We start from the raw sequence: 18,619 nt of genomic DNA, 5'->3' as shown, positions 1-18,619 counted from the left end.
CCACTTTTTATTGTTTTTCTGGAATTAGTAAGGCTTCTTCTACAATTTGGTCAAGTTTCGTGAAAATGACATGGGTTTTGAATGTACAGCATAAGTTTTATGAACCTTGTCCTTTGGCTCACCCCTAACAGAAAACGTCGATGAGAAGGATTTGAGAGATTTCAGTGTTTTCTGCCGCGTGAGGGCGCTGCTTGCTCAAGAATGAGAGTGTAAACCCTAAGTTTAAAACCTTTTCCTCGTTTTGGGTACCCTTTTCTGCAATTCTTGCAAATTTGGAGAAAATAGCGCGGACTTTGAAAGAATTGTAGGGATTTAAGTTTGTCATTGCATATTTTGTTGCCAATCATGGTCTTGATCCTGTAACGCTATCAGTAGTTTGGTACAAGACGGTAGATTAGTCATATTCTTCAAAGTCCCGTAGAAGAAAAACAAGCACATGAACCTATGGTTTTATTTACATATTTTGGCTTCGGATGGGTCAAAGTTACAGTATGGAAAGTTTGAAGAAAATTACATGGACTTCACTTTAATTGAGGAACATCCTTAAATGGTACTTTCAAACCTGTTTTTTCCACCCAGCAGTGGTTTACTTTGTACATCTACACCATGTAGAAGACCATACATGAACTTGTCCCAATCAAGCTTGTGACTTCCATCAGCCCCCAACATTTTTCTGATCTTCAGAACACATTCTTTAACCAAGCTCATGATGGTACAAAGACATATACACATATCAACATGTGCAAGTTTTGTTGCCAAAAAGTACAAGTTACCCTCTGAGCAGGGATGCCATGCTAGTCAAGCTAAACAACCCACATCGCCGGTGATGTGATTCAAGTCCTTGCTGAGTAAACCACCAGTAATGTATCCCAGGAATTCAGGGAAAACCACTGACCCCAATGCTGTGAGTCACCTTCCTGAGTCCTCATTTGAACAAACTCTATACAGCAGTGTCACTCTACTACCTCTACCTGTACATCCAGCATCACGTCCACCATGGCACCCATGATGCACAACTCATACGGCACGAGATCAAATCAACTCAATTCAGTGATTTTGCAGACTTGAACATGTATTCCCAGTGCACTTTCAGTGTTAATGCTTGCCTCACACATGTACTGTATCATTGCCCCCATGACAACGCACTCATGATTAATATGAATACCACTTTGTGACACACATTCTACAGAATGCTTGCTATGAAGAGTATCATGCATAATACAAATTTGTACATGTATACACGTACATATGTAAAAACAAATGTGCATGGGCTGTCTGAATCATATAATGAGATTACACCATCAGCCACAGCAAGATGTAATGCTACAAAATGTATCACATGGCTTAATAATCTCTTGTGTGTTTTTGGTCTTCAGAATAGATATCAACACTGTCTTTGAAATATGACTTGGGGGCATTTCACCAAGCGCTTTGTCAATTTTTGGTGTAACAAATTTGCTCTGCGTCAATCATTTGCCAGGATTTCACTAGCTTAAAACAGTTTGTCAGGAAAACATGTACTGTATCTGACAAAATGCTTGATGAAATGCACCACCCCCAAACAAGCCCTCCCCCCCCCCCCCCCCCCCCCGCCAGATACACTTTTTGTTCTGTTTGTTGTATGTTTGAAATGTATCCCACAGTGTGATATTTGATAGGAGAAAACAAATATTCAATTCTGAGATTGGAATTCTTCAACACTGAACATACAATTCTTGTATGTCTATGGATGATATTTGGGTAGCACTCAGAGGTCGCAGCCCCACTTATGGTCCATGGAGTATTGGAACACATCACTCAAAATCAGGGGCGGATCCAGGAATTCTATAAAGGGGGGCTGGTGCCACTTCCGGGTTTCATTTCATTTTTTTCTTTTTATTTCTTTTGTTTCTAACAAAAAATAAAGTGGGGTGTGCACTGGTTGCGCCCCCCTCTGGATCCCCCACTGCAAAATGGCACCACATGGTTCAAGAGAGGTCAAGTGATAAATTCTTCTTCTCATCTGACAAGTGTATAGCAAACTACATGTACATACATGTATTTCGGGGTACAAATATACAATACTATTAAAAAATGAAAACTAACTTTAAAGGAGGTCTCCTAGATGCAAAAGAAACGACTGCTGTATAGTTTTCAAATGCTGAAAAGTTTTCAAATGCTGAAATAACTTTGTTGTTACTGCCAACAAGCTGTACTCACTGCTTATTTCACAATGTACAGTGTACATGTACACGTAGGCCTACTGTACTTGACATTTCAAGACGCTGGTTCTGAGAGGGTTGGATTTTATACTTACAGTAGTGCCACAGTTCCAGCCAATACTGCCATGTGCTGTGAGCATTCCTTACGTGTAGTACATTGTATTAAAGGTGCCTTGATAAAGATAGAAAATACAACTTGAAAGTGCATTGACATCAACACCTTGACGAGTAAGGGATTGCCAACTTAATGTTGTCTCTTCAATGACTAGTGTGTACAAGCAGTTTCGCTGAAATCCGTCTCTCTTCAACACCCATACGAGAAATTGTTAATCAAACTGAGATTTGATTTGTTTCAAGGCATTTTACTGTATACATGTTATATACATTTGCAGCAAGTGAATGCGCCAAAACTGCACTACAAATAAGGCTACTATTACAAAGAAAAAAGTACACAAGTTTTGGAAAGCATAAATGATATAGAAACCAATCTCATGGGACTCAAGGTCCAGCAGAAAAAAACACACGTACATACATGGTATACAACTGTACAGAACCACTCAAAAGCAGACACTCGCTACAACAAGAACACTGAACTACACTGTAGCGTCATTGTACAAGAATATTCCAGACAAAGACGAAACTGAAACTGGAAGTCTCGGCACATTCTGGTATGCAACATTCCTTCTATTTCTTATTAAATATTTTAACAATACAATTACATGTATTCCTCATGGTCGATCAGGCCTACGTAAAAAAGGCACTGCATTGTATAAAGTACAATCAGAAAGAAGAAACCCGTGAGTATTGTGACCAACTGTGCACATTCTAGCTTTCATTTTAAAAAAAAAGAAAACAAGACAAAAGATACCAATGATAATTTCTGAGAGCAAAATCTTAATCAACCTTTACAAAATCTTTGCATAGAAGCCAACAGGAGGGTTAAAGGCATAATTTACCATTTGCAGATGAAACAAAAACCCAACATTAGTGCTTTAAAATAGTTCTAAAATGTGATTTAGGGATAGAAACAACCACTGTAAAAATTTGAATCCGTATAATCGATGTTAAGTATTGTTGAATACGCAAAATGTGAACAATAGTTATAATAAGAATGCTTCAAGACTAAACCGTATACACTTATGGTTTATTGAGAAAAATGCTGATATCTCCTCATATTTTAGGCTTTATTGCAAAAATTGTATATGGTAGGATGTTTTGTGATACAACAGACCTACACATATGCATCAAATGTGATATCTTGAACATTTTTGAAATCACTGCTCCCAAAGGTAAACTGGACCTTTAACATTTGAATCTCATCAAACCTCATCAAAAATATTTTATTCAATGTCTGTTTCCTTCAATATGAATGAGACACGATGCACATGTTGTATTCACAGGATAGCAATAATTTCCCACAATCTGATGAGGTGGTTCCCAGAAAAGAATTCCGTATAAGTTTGATGACATTTGTTTGTGATGACACAAACAGATCAATGTTCTGTATCAACCTTTATATGAAAGGCCATAATCCATGTCAAGAGTTTGTTAAATTTTTCTTAGTACCAGCTGGAGCATGTTGAATTTTTGTTGTAACAATGTTTTTTTCAAATTTGAATATGCATAGAATAACACCTGCTCATCTTCATTTTGTATCATCATGAAACAATGTCATACATTTTAGTTAATCACTTACCTGTTTCAACTGTTAGATCCAAATACCAGGTACATTGTACTTAATGAACTGAGTTCAAATGACTTTGTATGTTTAAATGTAAGAAAATAATATTCAGAATGAAATCAATCAATCTTGAAAATGAAGATTACACCTCATGCAATGTAGAGATGTAGGCCTATTTCACCTTAAAGGTAGGGAATCCCATTTGCACGCCCTAAATGAAGAGTTGTATAAATACAGTGGTATGTTGAAGAGAGTATCATTTTCGAAACTCCCATAAAGTATTGAAAGTGGAAGGTAACATTTAGTACATTTTTTTTGACTGTTAGATTTTGAATTGAATTGTTTTCGGGGCTCACCGTAAATTCCAGTACATTGCTAGGCTACCTTTGCAGACCCATGTACTGCATGTGTGTCCATCATGTATATTTTGTGAAGAAAGTTCATCAACACTTACAAACATTTCTATATACATTCTTGCCACACACTCTATATGTTATTACATCAGCTCTTGTACTTTTAGAGTTGTGTTTATAGATCACAAATACAGAAGAATGTAACAAAAAGGCTTAAGTGTGGCTGACACACAGAACTACTGAGTAGTTGAGTTTTGTGCATTATTCAAATTTTAGATAACTGTTGACTTCCAAATTTCTAAGCAGTGGCCTAAGCAAGTCCCCTGAGGTTCATATTTAATGTTTTGCTGCATTTTGGGAGGTCTGTAAAAGGTATCCCCTACCTTTAAAGAGGGGATGCTATCATATGTGTTGGTTTTCTGATTACATATGTTGTAAACCCTGTAAAAGTTGATCATGGGCACATATACAATTTTGTACTTGTGTTTGTCTATCACATGGTAATCTTACATTTTAAAATAATTTTTGAACCATAAATCACACCAATATCAAAACCCTACAATGTACACAGAAAAGGGAACATTTGTGATTTACCACTACAGTATGAGTTTTACCCCTCGTGAAGTAAAAAACAACAATCAAAGCACACAGTGCACTCCTGTAAAGCCTTCATTTTTGCGTACATATATTTTCGAGAATGAGGCAGTCAAGGACATTTTCGCAATTTTGACACCTCGGCTATCATAAGTGCACTATTGTAAATGCCTGTCAGTTTGACACATTTTTGTGTGTGGTTAAATTCACAGTTCAACAGTTATTCACACAATTCGCGAAAATTAAACTGTTACTGCATCTGAACCACTTGGTCTGCATACAGCTGTACATACAGTACATGTGCATGTGTACCTGTACCTGCAACCAGTTATATGCATCAAAATACAAACTGTATTGCATATTGCCCTTCTTCATCATGGCTGTACATGTACAGTTTGTATGTTGCTCCACACTGACAGAAAATCAAAGTGAGTACAGGTACAATGTAGGTGCACAGTATGCTTTACAGCAAACAAGAAAAAATGGGTGCACGTCACGAGACCGACACCCATGAGTCATACGGCCCACAAGTCATACAGCTCACAAGTCATACAGGGCCAAAGTAAATAATACATTGGTTTCCGGTAACATGACCTCAAGAACAGTGGGTCGGAAGGTACAGAAATTATGTTTTTCAAAAAAATTTTACCCTTTCTATAGAAAAATTTGGTTTCTGTTTCAATGTGAACGTGTACGTGTGTAATGTGTGTGTACCATAGAAAAATTCCGGAGCGTACCATGTATGTTTATGTATGTCTGTGTGGTACGTATCGGTATCTTTCATACATGTACCGTATCGTATAAGTAGACCGAGCTCTGCAGCATACGTTACAGGAACGTACGTATGCAAGTCGCACAATATTGCAATGCACACACAGTCATCTATGCATTTTATACCGTACACACATGCATTGCATTGTGTAAAAAAATGTATCGGGTACGCTATACGGTACTTCACAGTAAATTGCGTGCAGTAAAGCAAGTGGCCCTTGATTCGACAGGGTTCCATGAATCACCCACTCTTACAAAGAAAAATTCACTGAAATTCATGAATAAAAAATGGCGCATATCAAGTGCGAAATTCAAACTGTGCAATTACAATGTATCTCCACACATGTTCCGAAGAGCACAACAGTGGGCCATGTCGCCGGACCCCCGAAATCATTGTCGAACCCTCCTGGGTCAACTCGCACAAGCAGTTCAACGGGTAAGTAACAGGTACAGTAAGTAAAGTTGCATAGCAACACATATAGACTCGTTTCATTCCAAGTTTTGACGTTACTAGTCCGTTTATCTGCATTGAATCTATACAGCAAGTACACTTACAGCCATAATTGCAGCCGTTTCTGAGATAACTTGAGCGTTTACGCGATATTTATATTTTGCATGCCACCCGTGCCAGAATTTGCTGTATCACAAGTGTTCGATTGCAACATGTTGTGAATGCGTTGAATCTCTCGCACAGCGTGCGAGTACATGGATATAGTACCGCGCTCTCGTAGTGCGATGTACTACAGTATGTATATAGTTTCGCCCATGCGTAGCACACGCGCTAATACATTCACATAGGCAGGGCGAGCGCACGGGGCGGTACGTCGCGCATGTTGATGCACGGACATATGGGGCCGAACAACGAGTACAGGGGGCCAAACGATGGTTGCAGCACATCTATGAGGATAAAATTTGCCGGGTCGGCACCTTTTGGTCGGGTCGGTCGGGTTACCGGAAACCAAAATATTTTTTTCCTTGGCCCAGCCCACGAGTCATACAGCTCACAAGTCATACAGCCCATGAGTTCGACACTAAGCCAACAAGGCCCACGAGACAGACACATTACGCGCCGTGTTGTATCCGTCGAACTCGTGGGCTGTCTTTACCTAGTGTCGAACTCATGGGCTTTATTGCCTAGTGTCGAACTTGTGGGCTGTATGACTCATGGACCTGTTTTCAACGTCGAACTCGTGGGCTGTATGACTCGTGGGTGTCGGTCTAGTGGGATGACTCCGAAAAAATACCTCTAGAGTCAACAACTCTGATTATAAGCTCAAGTTGACATCTATAGGTGGTACAATAGTCTCTGAAAAATCGGGTACCACTACGGGGTCCATCTCTTTAGCAGAAATATTGCTGCAACTGTCTCAACTGAGCAGTTGTGGTGACTTGGGCAACTTGAGAAACAAACAAACAACAAAGAGCTTGCGCTCTCATCAAGTAGACTCCAGGGCGCCGTCTAAGATGACAACCAAAATTTCTTTCGAGCAGGATCGCTGTTGGAACCACCCTCCTCATCTTCTCTAGCGTCAACTGCTGCATCAGCATCCACAAAGTGTGCTGAAGCTGCTACAACTGCTTCATCCTTCTCCTTCGAGATCATGTCCTTCCAGCCCCAATTGCCCTTGGAGGGTGTGGTGGAGGGACAGCACTATTCTGGAGTTAGGGCCATTCATTTGCAAGACAAGATGATTGGTGGGGCCAGGGAGGTGAACCTCCCTGGTGGGGCCTCTTTGAAGGCAGTCACGATCACAGAGAGCAGCAGTACATAGCAGGAACAAGTACCAATTAAAATAATGACAAGACTTGGACAAGGAGTGAGGGCAACTCAATCACGAGGTATCGACTTGTGTCAGAAAATAATTGTAACCCTCTCCCACGATCGTTGTTGTTAATGAAATGTTTACATCTGACATGTGGGTCATGGCCTTATCCTCACAGAGTGGAACAAAAGAGTACCAGGTATTTATAAAGCAACAAATGATTTGAATACATCAAGGAGGGTATTCAGCACATGCATTGAAGATGATGAATTAATGCTGAATCATACAATGTGCACTCACTTCCTCTTAAATTACACACATACATTTATGTAGGCCCAAAACCACTATTTCGGCGCAATTGGTCAAAAATCGTGTCGCTTATGTTCCTACTCACGATGTAGGAGAGATAAAAAGCTCTTTCAAAATGCTCCTGTGATTTTATGTGATGCCAAGGGACATATAAACAAAAACTGAAATCATTTCAAAGGCGAGATTATACCACTAAGCCATTGATGGAGGATTAAGTTCGGCCAACAGGCTTAAAAGTGCATGTCGCCAACGATGATTTTTTATGTTTTCTCAACTCTGTGGGAAAATATGAGTATAAAAAAGAAGCCTACTAACAGTTTCAGAAAAGTAGCCTAACGTTCTATGAAAACCTAACACAATTTTTTAAGCTAACCATTCTTTAACAACAAAATACCTGATGCAAATGTGTCTCCAGATCTGCTGAAATATATGTTACCATCTTTGTACTACAAACTTGGTTATTCAAATTCATGAAATTCTTCCGTCGAGATGTTTTCATTGCAACTGATTGACAAATTGCCCTACATCGACGTAAAATCCTGCTCGAGTATGTACGCCCATGATTTTTTATCATGGCTACTACTAAAACACTGATCAATTCAGTGCTTATTTACGTCGATGTAGGGCAATTTGTCAATCAGTTGCAAACTTGGTTATGCTATTACAGTGAGTACTACCTTTGTATTGTTTTTCTGACCAAAAGGGGTCTAAGTTTTATGTTAAAAAATATTTTATCACTCAGCTTCAAGAGACATGCGACTGCTAATCTCGCAAATATAGATTTTAAAAAGGTAGATTTAAGAGAAGTAACATAAATTACCATCTTTGTAAAAAGTATGAAGGTGCATGGCTCTGAATGATTGTTCTAGAGTTGAGATTGCAATAGCATAGAAAACAACTCTGGCTTTAATTCAAAACACACTACACTGTAGCAGTACAAGTATTGAAGGAGTTTTTCACAGGCCATGTAACCTCACAGTCACATGACTTTGCTTTGTTGAAGAGGCCATGGGCCATCAGGTTTACAGTGTACATACATCTGTACAATATTATTTTACATGATACTGATCATGTACACATTATTGCAGTAATAATGTCTTTCTTGCAAATCACTCATTTGTTTACATTTTAAAAGCAACGGCTCAATATCAAGTGATATAATTTTAATAGGCCCTTTTCCAAACCTTTTCAATATCAAAAATGAAAAAAAAGTCACAAATATTGCTTAAACATGGACATTACACAGGCTTAGGTTTGTGTTCAATTATATAATATACACTTGTATAACATATACATATGTACTGTAAAAGTGGATATTTTCGCGCGACTAATTTTTTGCGCTTGGCCAGGTAAGAAGAGTTTTGTGTGTTTTTTAATTCCGCGGAATCAAGACATCACACACAGGAACATATGGCAAGCAAACGTATTCGCGTGCTTTTATTTTTGCGCTAGTTTCTGGTTGCGTGAAAATTTCAACACCGCAAAAATTTCCACTTTTACAGCAGGATATTTTAGTGATGCATAATTCTTGTCCGCTCAATTTTCACTGTGCAATACCAGAGCGCACTGAACAAACTGCATTTGAGATGAATGTATTACATGTAATTTCCCACAACCTACCGTTGTTAGAGGCCGTGCAATAATACATTGTATTCTATCTCATATCTTGTGCGAGCACTTGCTGAATGCGCCAACGCTTGTGCTGTGTATGTGCACAAACTCTCGTTACAATTCACAAGTGCACAAACATCTTTGATACTACACACACAAGTGCAAGTCACTCCTTTTTCAGTGCAGAGTCAACTTCAAAGTCTTATACACGTAAAAGACTTTTTTTTTTTACAGTTTATGCCTTCTGATAGATAATGATTATAGATAATAATAATTATATTTGATGGCTGAATAATTCATGGAATAGCAGGGAATATTGCAAACATTAGGGCCAATATTCCCTGATATCCCGTTCATTGCCATCCAATACAATGTATACACTACATACACACTGTACATAGCAAGGGCATTGGAGATAAACATTGATGAGGGATCTTTGGTTCTAAAGAAAAAGAATGACACAAATTGATTGGTTCGCTGAATATTTTTCTCTCATGTCTCATTTTTCCTTGTGATGTTAAATCGTTATAATCTTTCATAATACTTCATCCAAATACATCAAACTTGTTGTCACTTTCAATGCATTTTCATGATAAGGCTGTCTCTTCTTGAGAGTGAAAAGAAAAAAAGAAGAATAAAAAATAAGGCAAACTCCAGTGTTCCTCCATTGTTCAGGAGTATTAAAGGCCACCATACCTTGACATTACTGTATATACAACGACAGAGGGGTCTACACCTATGAATGTACATATATTGTATGTACCTACATTTGTATAGTGGACAGTGCTGACAAGTAGAGGACGTACAGTGTACGTACAATGTACATGTTGTACATGATATACTGTATGTACAGCAAAATGTCCTTGTGAGTTGTACATGATCTCCATATCTGCATCTGTACAGTTCACGCACATGTACTCTCTGGCACCATTACAAACATTTTGATTATTTCATCATCTACAACCTTCTGATAAAGTAGGATTCCAATGACAAGATGAGGAAACTGAAACATGTGAGAGTAAAAATAAAAAAACATCACTGTCTTTCTGAGGACGTAACTATACATGGAGAAGTTTCAGGAAAAGATGCCACCATCACACCAGGGGCCCGTTTCATAAAACTTGTGATCAGTGACAACTGCCACATTTCTACAGTATGACAAATTTGCTCTCAGCCAATCAGATGCAAGGATTTCAGTAGCTTGTCACATCTATGACAACTTGTCACTTGATGACAAGTTTTATGAAACGGGCCCTAGGTCAGCCAGGAATAAGTGCTTCCTTCCATGTTACGTTGCAAAATGTGAAGCGCCATCTATATCTGATATGAGACCAGTGGTCCCTATGCTGATATCTTCCATCTACAATGTACATGTACATGTACATGCCGTACCGAAGATCTGTGGTCATCTCTTACTGCTTGTCTCATGGTTTATTATGCTTCTGTATGGACTGACCTTTCTTGAGTTAGGTGCTTCTTCTGTGGTGTCTTTGATGTACAATTTGTATAAAATGTATAGTCAGCCAGTACATGCTGACATACACTGTATGAGAGAACTAATTTTGTTCACATCATGCAATCCTAAATACCTCAAATGTACAAACAAATATAGGCGATGTGTTGCTAGCTACACGAATCATTGAATACAAATAATTCATACACGTCATATATACAAGCACACTGATCTCTAAAGTAACAGAGATCAGTGTGTACGCGTGCAGGATGCAAGACCCCTTAGCCATTAGGCTTTGGCCTTACCAGCCTTGTTCATTTTCTACATTTTTTTAATCCTTTTTTTTTTTCCCCATCCTGTCATGGTGTCATTCATTCATCACTCAAATGACAACAATGATCACCATAGAAAATGCATTAATTTAAAGACGTTATTACTAAGAATAGGAATACAGTAGTCTGCACTGGTCATATCAACCTCTTTCGTTTATTAGTACAATAGTAGGAATAAGATTACGAATACAATTATCATTAACGTCAGACTGAGTATCAGTTTCTCTCTTCTCAGTATTTCTACTAAACTCTACTGATCTCAACACAACTATTATTAATATATAATAGTATGAATGGCCCAGTGCCTTCTGGCTTCTAGTCCTAACCCAGGCCCAGGTTTCTATAGCATCAGAGCAGATATTCAAATAATTTTTCCTGTAGACCTAGGCTACTTTCTAAATGCAGTAGATACCCATCTATCTAGTGTTCTGACACTACAGTGAATGGGGAGGTCGCAGTTTACTAGATTCTACTCCGACCGAGTCTGAGGAGTAGTGAGGGCAAGCAGGGCTGGGGGCACTAACCGTGGCGTTAGACGTTAGATCTAACCGTTAGGCCTACATGTCTATCCACTGTTTCACCCAGGCCCAGCCTGGCCCAGAGTGCATACCTAGGCTATGGTTGGCTATTCTCTCTGTCTAAAGTTTTAATACAACTGGTGGTGCTGTACATTGTAGACGTTCGATCATAACAAGAAGTGAAGTAGCTAGGGATGCGGAAAGAAGTGACCGGGGGAGTCGGTCACTTCAATGCAATGACCAATGTATGGTGCATTGGTGGGTAAGGAACCGGAGTGTATGTACAGTAGAGAAACTGGCGTGCCTAAACCCAGAGGCAGAGCTCCTATGAGTCCTATCTAGACACTAACGGTTTAAATAGTCAAGAACTATTCGTCACGATGACTCACTCACCGACAACATCTCTGCTGTTAGGCACCGCCATGCTGGTTTCATCAGTGAAATACCTTTAACCGTTATTATTCGCGTTTTACAGGCCAGCTCTACGACCCTGTTTGCCAACGATAGCTGAGCGGCCGCAACGTACGGACGAACACCAGCGTTTTGCTGGAAAAAGCAACGAATGTCCTACAACGTACGCGTACTGTACGACTGGAGGAGACTCGAAGTAAATGTTGCTGAAACTTGTTGGTTGCAAAGAAGATGTTTTCATGCAGCAAACATGAACATACCACCGGTACCAACACGAGATGACGAAACTTAACAAGACGTATGATCCAGCACAAACGCCAGTTATTGCTCGAGTTTATGTCCGGTAATTTTCCAAAAGTCACTCACACTTCGTGCATAGCACACAACGACATCCTCCATCTGTTGGTAAAGCCGCAAACTCGATTCATCGGCGTCTACGTCTAGCTAGCTAAGTGATCAGTCAGGGAATTGAACAATTTGCATGCTACGGATTTACGGGGCGGCACTGCTGTCGATCGTATCGTGCATGCTATGATAATGCTACCACACTTTTTACGACCATCTCCTTCCCAGTCATACAGCGTAGGCCTATAACATTCCCATTCCACTGCACGTACTGTACATAAGACTGGTACCCTGCCGATCTTCGATACGCGGTGTACGCGAATACCGAGTACTGCCGCCGCGCACAGAACTATATAGGTAGAATGATCAAGTGGGGTCTGAAAGCATAGCCAGCGCACGCGATCTCCGCCATTTTGGTTAGTCTTTTGTTACGTCACGGCTAGCGTGCGCAGAACAGGGTTTGCAGAGTTGCAGCATAGCGCAGGCCTACGCTGACTTTTTTTTTCTTCTTTTTTACCTCCCCCTGTTCATCGCAAGCCGTGACGTAACAAAAGACTAATCAAAATGGCGGCATGTAATGTGCGCGCAACTGGCTATAAAGCTACGCGTGGGTTGTGAATGGGCTTGATCAATCTACCTATTTATATCTGTGCCGCCGCGCCATGCCAGTGCGCTAACATTCGTCCTTTGACATCGAAGATGGCGTCCTACAAAGATGAAAATCGACACTGATGAAAATGTCCTGTGCTGCATCAATGATGAGACTGAGCTCCTGGAAGTGGGATTGTACATCCAGCAGGGAAGTGGGACCACCTCCAGAGGTACATAACATCGCATCAAGCTTTAGGCAGAGGTTACTCCAAAAAAGTAGCACCTGGGGCGTCGGGGGGGGGGGGGAGGGAAGCAAGTGCATCGCTTTGCCCCATCTCAATAAATTTCCTAGATGTGGAATATTTTCTTGTTTGTTTTTGTTTTTTTTTTCAATAGAAACTGTCCAAATATACAAAATGCAAAAATAATCCTCGCGTGGAGGGGGATAAGCCTACCCCCTCGCACACCTTACCCACTCGGTCCTTTATTTTCTTCATAGTATAGGCCTATAAAAGGCCATAATATACTTTAAATTTACAGCTATGCGAATATTTCATCAGGACCCGAGTTTGAATCCCGCCCAGTGCTTACGTCATTGGACAAGATATTTTACCCACCATGTCCCTCTCGACCCAGGTGTATAAATGGGTATCTGGCAACGCTGGGGTAATAATAATGGCAGGGCCCTCTGGTAGAGCAGTGACAACACTGAAGAGGTTACCCTGGGTAAATAAGACATTATTATTATTATTATTATTATTGTTATTATTATTATTATTATTATTATTATTATTATTATTATTATTATTATTATTATTATTATTATTATTATTATTATGAATAGTGTGCACCACATCTGTCACTTAATTCAGTTCCAACAAATTCAAAAGTTCCCTCATGAGGGAGGGGGATATCCTCTTTCAATTTGTCCTCCCCCGCTCGATTCATCGTTATACGGCACCAAAGCACCAAGTTTGGAGAGATTATCCCTTAGGGCATACTCATTGATATTAGAGTATGGGAGCCCTCTAGAATTTTGTCATTTTTATGCTATAAATGCTGAATTTGATTTTCCGGAAATTTTCGCATGCATGAAACATTCGCCAAGTTTCACGTGGGGCCAAGATTCGCGAAAGCAAAATGTGCGCGAAAGTATGTTGAACATTGAATGCATTGTATGGCAAAGGGAATTCACGTAAGTTTATGCCGCGAAAAAAAAAAAAAACCAAAAAAAAAAACCGTCGGCTCCAGTTCGCGAAAGCTTCATGTCGCGAAAGTAACATTGTATGTATCTGAGGGATGACAGAAAAGGTTCAGATTTGTTGTAAGTTTTCATTTTCCATGGAGCTGGAAAACATGAATCCAATCTTAAATTCCATGATCAACAAAGCATTTGAAACATGAAGGTGGCTGACTTAATTTCCAATTTTTAAATTTAAAATGTTGTTTAGGTGTTGTGCATTGCAGTGTAAGGTGCTGCGTTATTTCCAGTTCAAAGTTGCGTATATCGATATCAAAGGGGCCTGGGATCGTTTTGTATGTGTGTGTGTGTGTGTGTGTGTGTGTGTGTGTGGCGGGGGGGGGGGGGGATCACTGACCCTTGAACGCCCCCCCCCCCCACACACACACATTACACACATTATCATAGAAAACATTCCGAAGCCCCATACGTAACTCTGAACTGGGTTATTGTAGTTTCATAATAGTCACACTGTGGCACCTCAACAGCATATAAACCAGCAATTAATTCAATCAATTCCATGTTTTCAAATACTTTCTTGATCATGGAATTCAAGATTGAGCTTATGTTTTCATTTCCATGAGAAATGAGAAAATTTACAGCAAATCTGAACCTCTTTTTTTGGTTATTATACTTCATCAGATACTAAGTACATTAATACAGTGTTACTTTCGCTGCATAAAACTTCCGCGAATTGTCACTGGCGTTCAATGCACTGTGTAGAGTCGCGCAAATGTTCCTTTCGCGAATCTTAGCTCCTCGCGAAATTTGCGAAAGTTTCATGCATGTAAAAATTCCTGGAAAAAGAAATTCAGCATTCATACCATAAAAATGAAAAAAAAAAAATCCAGATGGCTAATACTCTATCACTGAGTAGATCCTGAGGGATCATCTCTCCAAATTTAGCGCTTTTATCCGCCCTGTAACCGGGCCTGTAACGATAATCTCAGAATTTAACGCTATGCGGCCTGGCTATATGAGAGATATTTTCATTGCAATTCTTAAAATGCAAAAGCTTTCTCGTCGATGAAACGGGTTGGGGACACACACTTCTGCTATTATAGACTCCCCTCCATGCATTGATTATACACTTTGTGGATTGACAATTAATTTCCAAATCTTCCTCCGAAAGTGTGTACCAGATCGTTGAATTGCAATCATTAAAAAAAAAAAAAAAAAAGCTCTTCTCACCCCCATCCTTCCCTAGTGTGAGAGGGGGATATCCCTCTTACACATGTGGCCTCTTCAACCCCCCCCCCCCTCACGCTTGGTCGCTCCGCTCCCTTGCACATTGTATACATTTTCCAAGTTTTGCCCTAACGTGAAAACGGATCGACGCCCCCACAGTCAGACCGCAACGCTGCTGTTAATGAGCTCAAATCAAAAATTTATCGTACGCGCAGGTTTTTGCGCATGTCCTTCTCAGCACCCGAGATTTTGCGAGATAATTCAGAGACAAAGTGCATGGTCTACGAGATTCACTTATTGACGACATGAAGATCTACTATCCGCGACTAATTGACATGGTTTGTGAATATTTGAAATAAATCACACCTTTTAATGCTTACATTATATAAAATGAGCTTATGATACCATTATTCATATCTCTGCAATATATCGATATTTTCCAAACGACCCTGGGACAAATTAGAACAAGGCTTTCTATTTATTGCCAACCCGACCCGTTCATAGGTTGAATCACCACATGAATGATAGTCAACGTTTTAGATATACTTGTTATAATAGCACAGTAAGAGCTGAATTGGTCCCTCGCTCAGAAAACAATAAAAATTGAAAGTCTCGTCGAGTAAAAATCATAGTGTGGCAATTTGAGATACATGAATGATCATGCGCTCCCAGGGTATCATTAGATAAATTACTCAGCGATGTATACAGTGGATTAATAAGAAATAATTATTCTAATACCAAATAGAGAGCCCCAAAGAACTCATGTGTGCAAACTTAGTGCTAGATCTTTTATTATTGATTCGTATGCTATTTATTAATGCACGCTACTCTATCTAGTTGTGCAAACAAAGTTCAAGCCAAAGTTGAGCATGTCGATCAGAGTGGAGTGTTGTTTACGTGGAGATCTTAGCTGCAGTTGCCTGAACCTGAGCGCGTATACATACGTTGTGCGCGCGCACACACACACACCATAGGGTCCTACACTGTCATCTACACACAGTGTATTTAGAGTACACGTTTACTGTCATTCCGCGAGGTTCGTTCAACTCTCCACTCAGAGGGAATTAACCAATCAGAAACGCGTATTCGCGGCAAACTGAAATTTCGTCAAAAATTAACTGTACAACGCAATGAGTTATTCGCCAACCTGACCCGTTCATAGGATCAGTCCACATAAAGTCATTATGTTTTCATAGAATGATATTTCCTCTTTCATTTTATACCTCTTCCATTTTGGTCCACCTTAATTTCGTTAGTCTAGCGTACCCCTTGAGAAAAATGAAAAATATGCAAATTTTGTGTTTTATAATTTCCTTGTTCAGTATATTTTATATGTCATAACCTTTTAAGTGGTCAAATTTCATCAAAGTACAACTCTTCAGCTTTTTATCGATGTATAAATCATGAAGATTGATAATGTCGTTTAGATTTACAGACACTCTAAAAATGTGGTCTCCCAGCTCATTACGTATTCATGTCCGCGAGGTCCATGCATACGCGTACGATAAATGCGAAGGCTTTTCAGGACGTTGCGGTCTGACTGCCCAATTGTAGTACACATGCGTTCACTAAGGGGCGCAGCGCAGCCCCGAAATATAACTAGTCCTTTTGGAGACACCAAGGCCCATAGTTTTAACCAGAAACCCGAAATTAGGCAGAGTAAATTTGTTCTATATTTGTAATAAGAAATTAAACAAAAAGAGGAAAACGTGAAGCGACAAGTCGTGCGGTGAATGCGATGATGTGGAGGGATACTACAGTGGCCATCACTGACATGATCTCTTATTTTTCTTCTTCGTCTGGTTAAGTCTGCCTCCTTCAATAAACTGAAGATTCTTGTATACAGACTGTGTGTGCTCACAGTATATACGTCTTTCGTTCGAATGTATAATTTACATAATACAATTTATTTACAGTTATTTACAAACACATAGATCGCAAATACGAAGAACATAGACTGTAGCTCCATGCTACCAAGGAGGTGCATTGTAATAGACTGCATGGGTGGTACTGGGTGGGTGTTGTGTGTTGTGTTGGATGCAGTCGGCCTTAAGCTTTGACTATTTTTGCCAGACTCTAAATATTTTGTAATACGTATCCAGGAAAATATAAAATTAGTACAGTTGATTAACACTTCAGCAATTAGAAATGTAATACAACAGTGTATGTGTAGGATATAGTAGATCCAATTACCGGATGCTTTTTTTTTTCGTGGCTTTGAATTCCGTTCTCAGAGGATGAAACATCACTTATTCACAGACTCCTGGAAATTACGAATTCAGCCAACTTATGTCAATTGTTCGCTCCAGTTTTTAGAAAATATGCTTCAAACATACCCCTCTAAAAAAAAGTTGTCTTTTTGTGCCGTGCAAAATCACATTGTACACTGTATTACAGTTGTATATATTGTATTAACAGTTTTTCAGACAAAATATCTGACAAAACGCTTCATGAAATGCCCCCTGAAGGGCATAAATTAATTTCCGTGAGTCCTGTATGATAGCAGCTGCAAGTAAAGACGTAGAAAGCAAAGAGGAAAGAGTGGAAATGATTATAGGTGCTACAATGTACAATGTGTGAGACCCGTTGGCATCTATATCCTCTCAAGATAAAAGGAGAAGTTCACTATACATGTGAATTGAGAGAATGCAGCAATATTGATAGAACACATCAGTGAAAGCTTTCGAAAAATAAGACAATCCATTCAAGAGTTGTGAATTTTTGAAGTTTTTGCGCAGTCACTGCAGGATGAGAAGACTGCTATAAATACTACAGCTTCTGATTTCACTTGTGTAGAACAATCTAAAGAAAATATAAAGAAAATTCAACATATTTTCACTTTTCGCACTTAATAACAGAGCACTTGACTTGCCTCTTTCAGCAGGCAGGGCATAATATATTATTACCCTTAACATAATGTCAGTCACACGTCGAGGGAATGTGTGTACTTTTTTCAAAACATGAAATTTTATGAAATTCTCTTTGTACTTTCTGTATAATCTTTCTACGCATGTGCAATCATTTACTGTGGTAGTAAGTTCTTATCCATCAGCAGTGACCCCTTATCTAAAAAGTCATAACTTTTGAACGGATTGTCTGATTTTCCTCAAACTGTCACTGATGTGTTCTACTATAGTATTGCATGTACTCATTCAATCCATGCATCATTATGAAGGTGAACTTGTTCTTTAAATTGTCGTCATGGAGCTGATGACAACAAAATAACCAGAAAGGCTGGTATATATTTAAGCTATAGCT

The 18,619-nt window shown here is 39.4% G+C and overlaps 1 protein-coding gene across 2 annotated transcripts in view; it reads right to left on the bottom strand.

The window, feature by feature from the left end:
- LOC140232308 (dual specificity mitogen-activated protein kinase kinase 4-like) overlaps positions 1-12,095 on the bottom strand; it is a 44,923-nt gene extending 32,828 nt beyond the window's left edge. The window contains exon 1 of one of the 2 annotated variants that reach the window (XM_072312437.1): positions 11,980-12,095. In XM_072312437.1, the coding sequence (XP_072168538.1) occupies positions 11,980-12,010 (31 nt within the window). In that variant the 5' untranslated portion in view covers positions 12,011-12,095. Of the gene's footprint in view, positions 1-971; positions 1,052-11,979 lie in introns of those variants that run through there. The other variant, XM_072312438.1, reaches the window with a different exon arrangement.
- Between the last annotated feature and the right edge of the window lie 6,524 nt (positions 12,096-18,619).

The sequence above is a fragment of the Diadema setosum genome, chromosome 8 (genome assembly GCF_964275005.1).
Source record: "Diadema setosum chromosome 8, eeDiaSeto1, whole genome shotgun sequence".
NCBI classification, from domain to species: Eukaryota; Metazoa; Echinodermata; class Echinoidea; order Diadematoida; family Diadematidae; genus Diadema; species Diadema setosum.
Note: the sequence above shows the minus strand (reverse complement) of the source record. Positions and strands in the feature narration are given on the sequence as shown.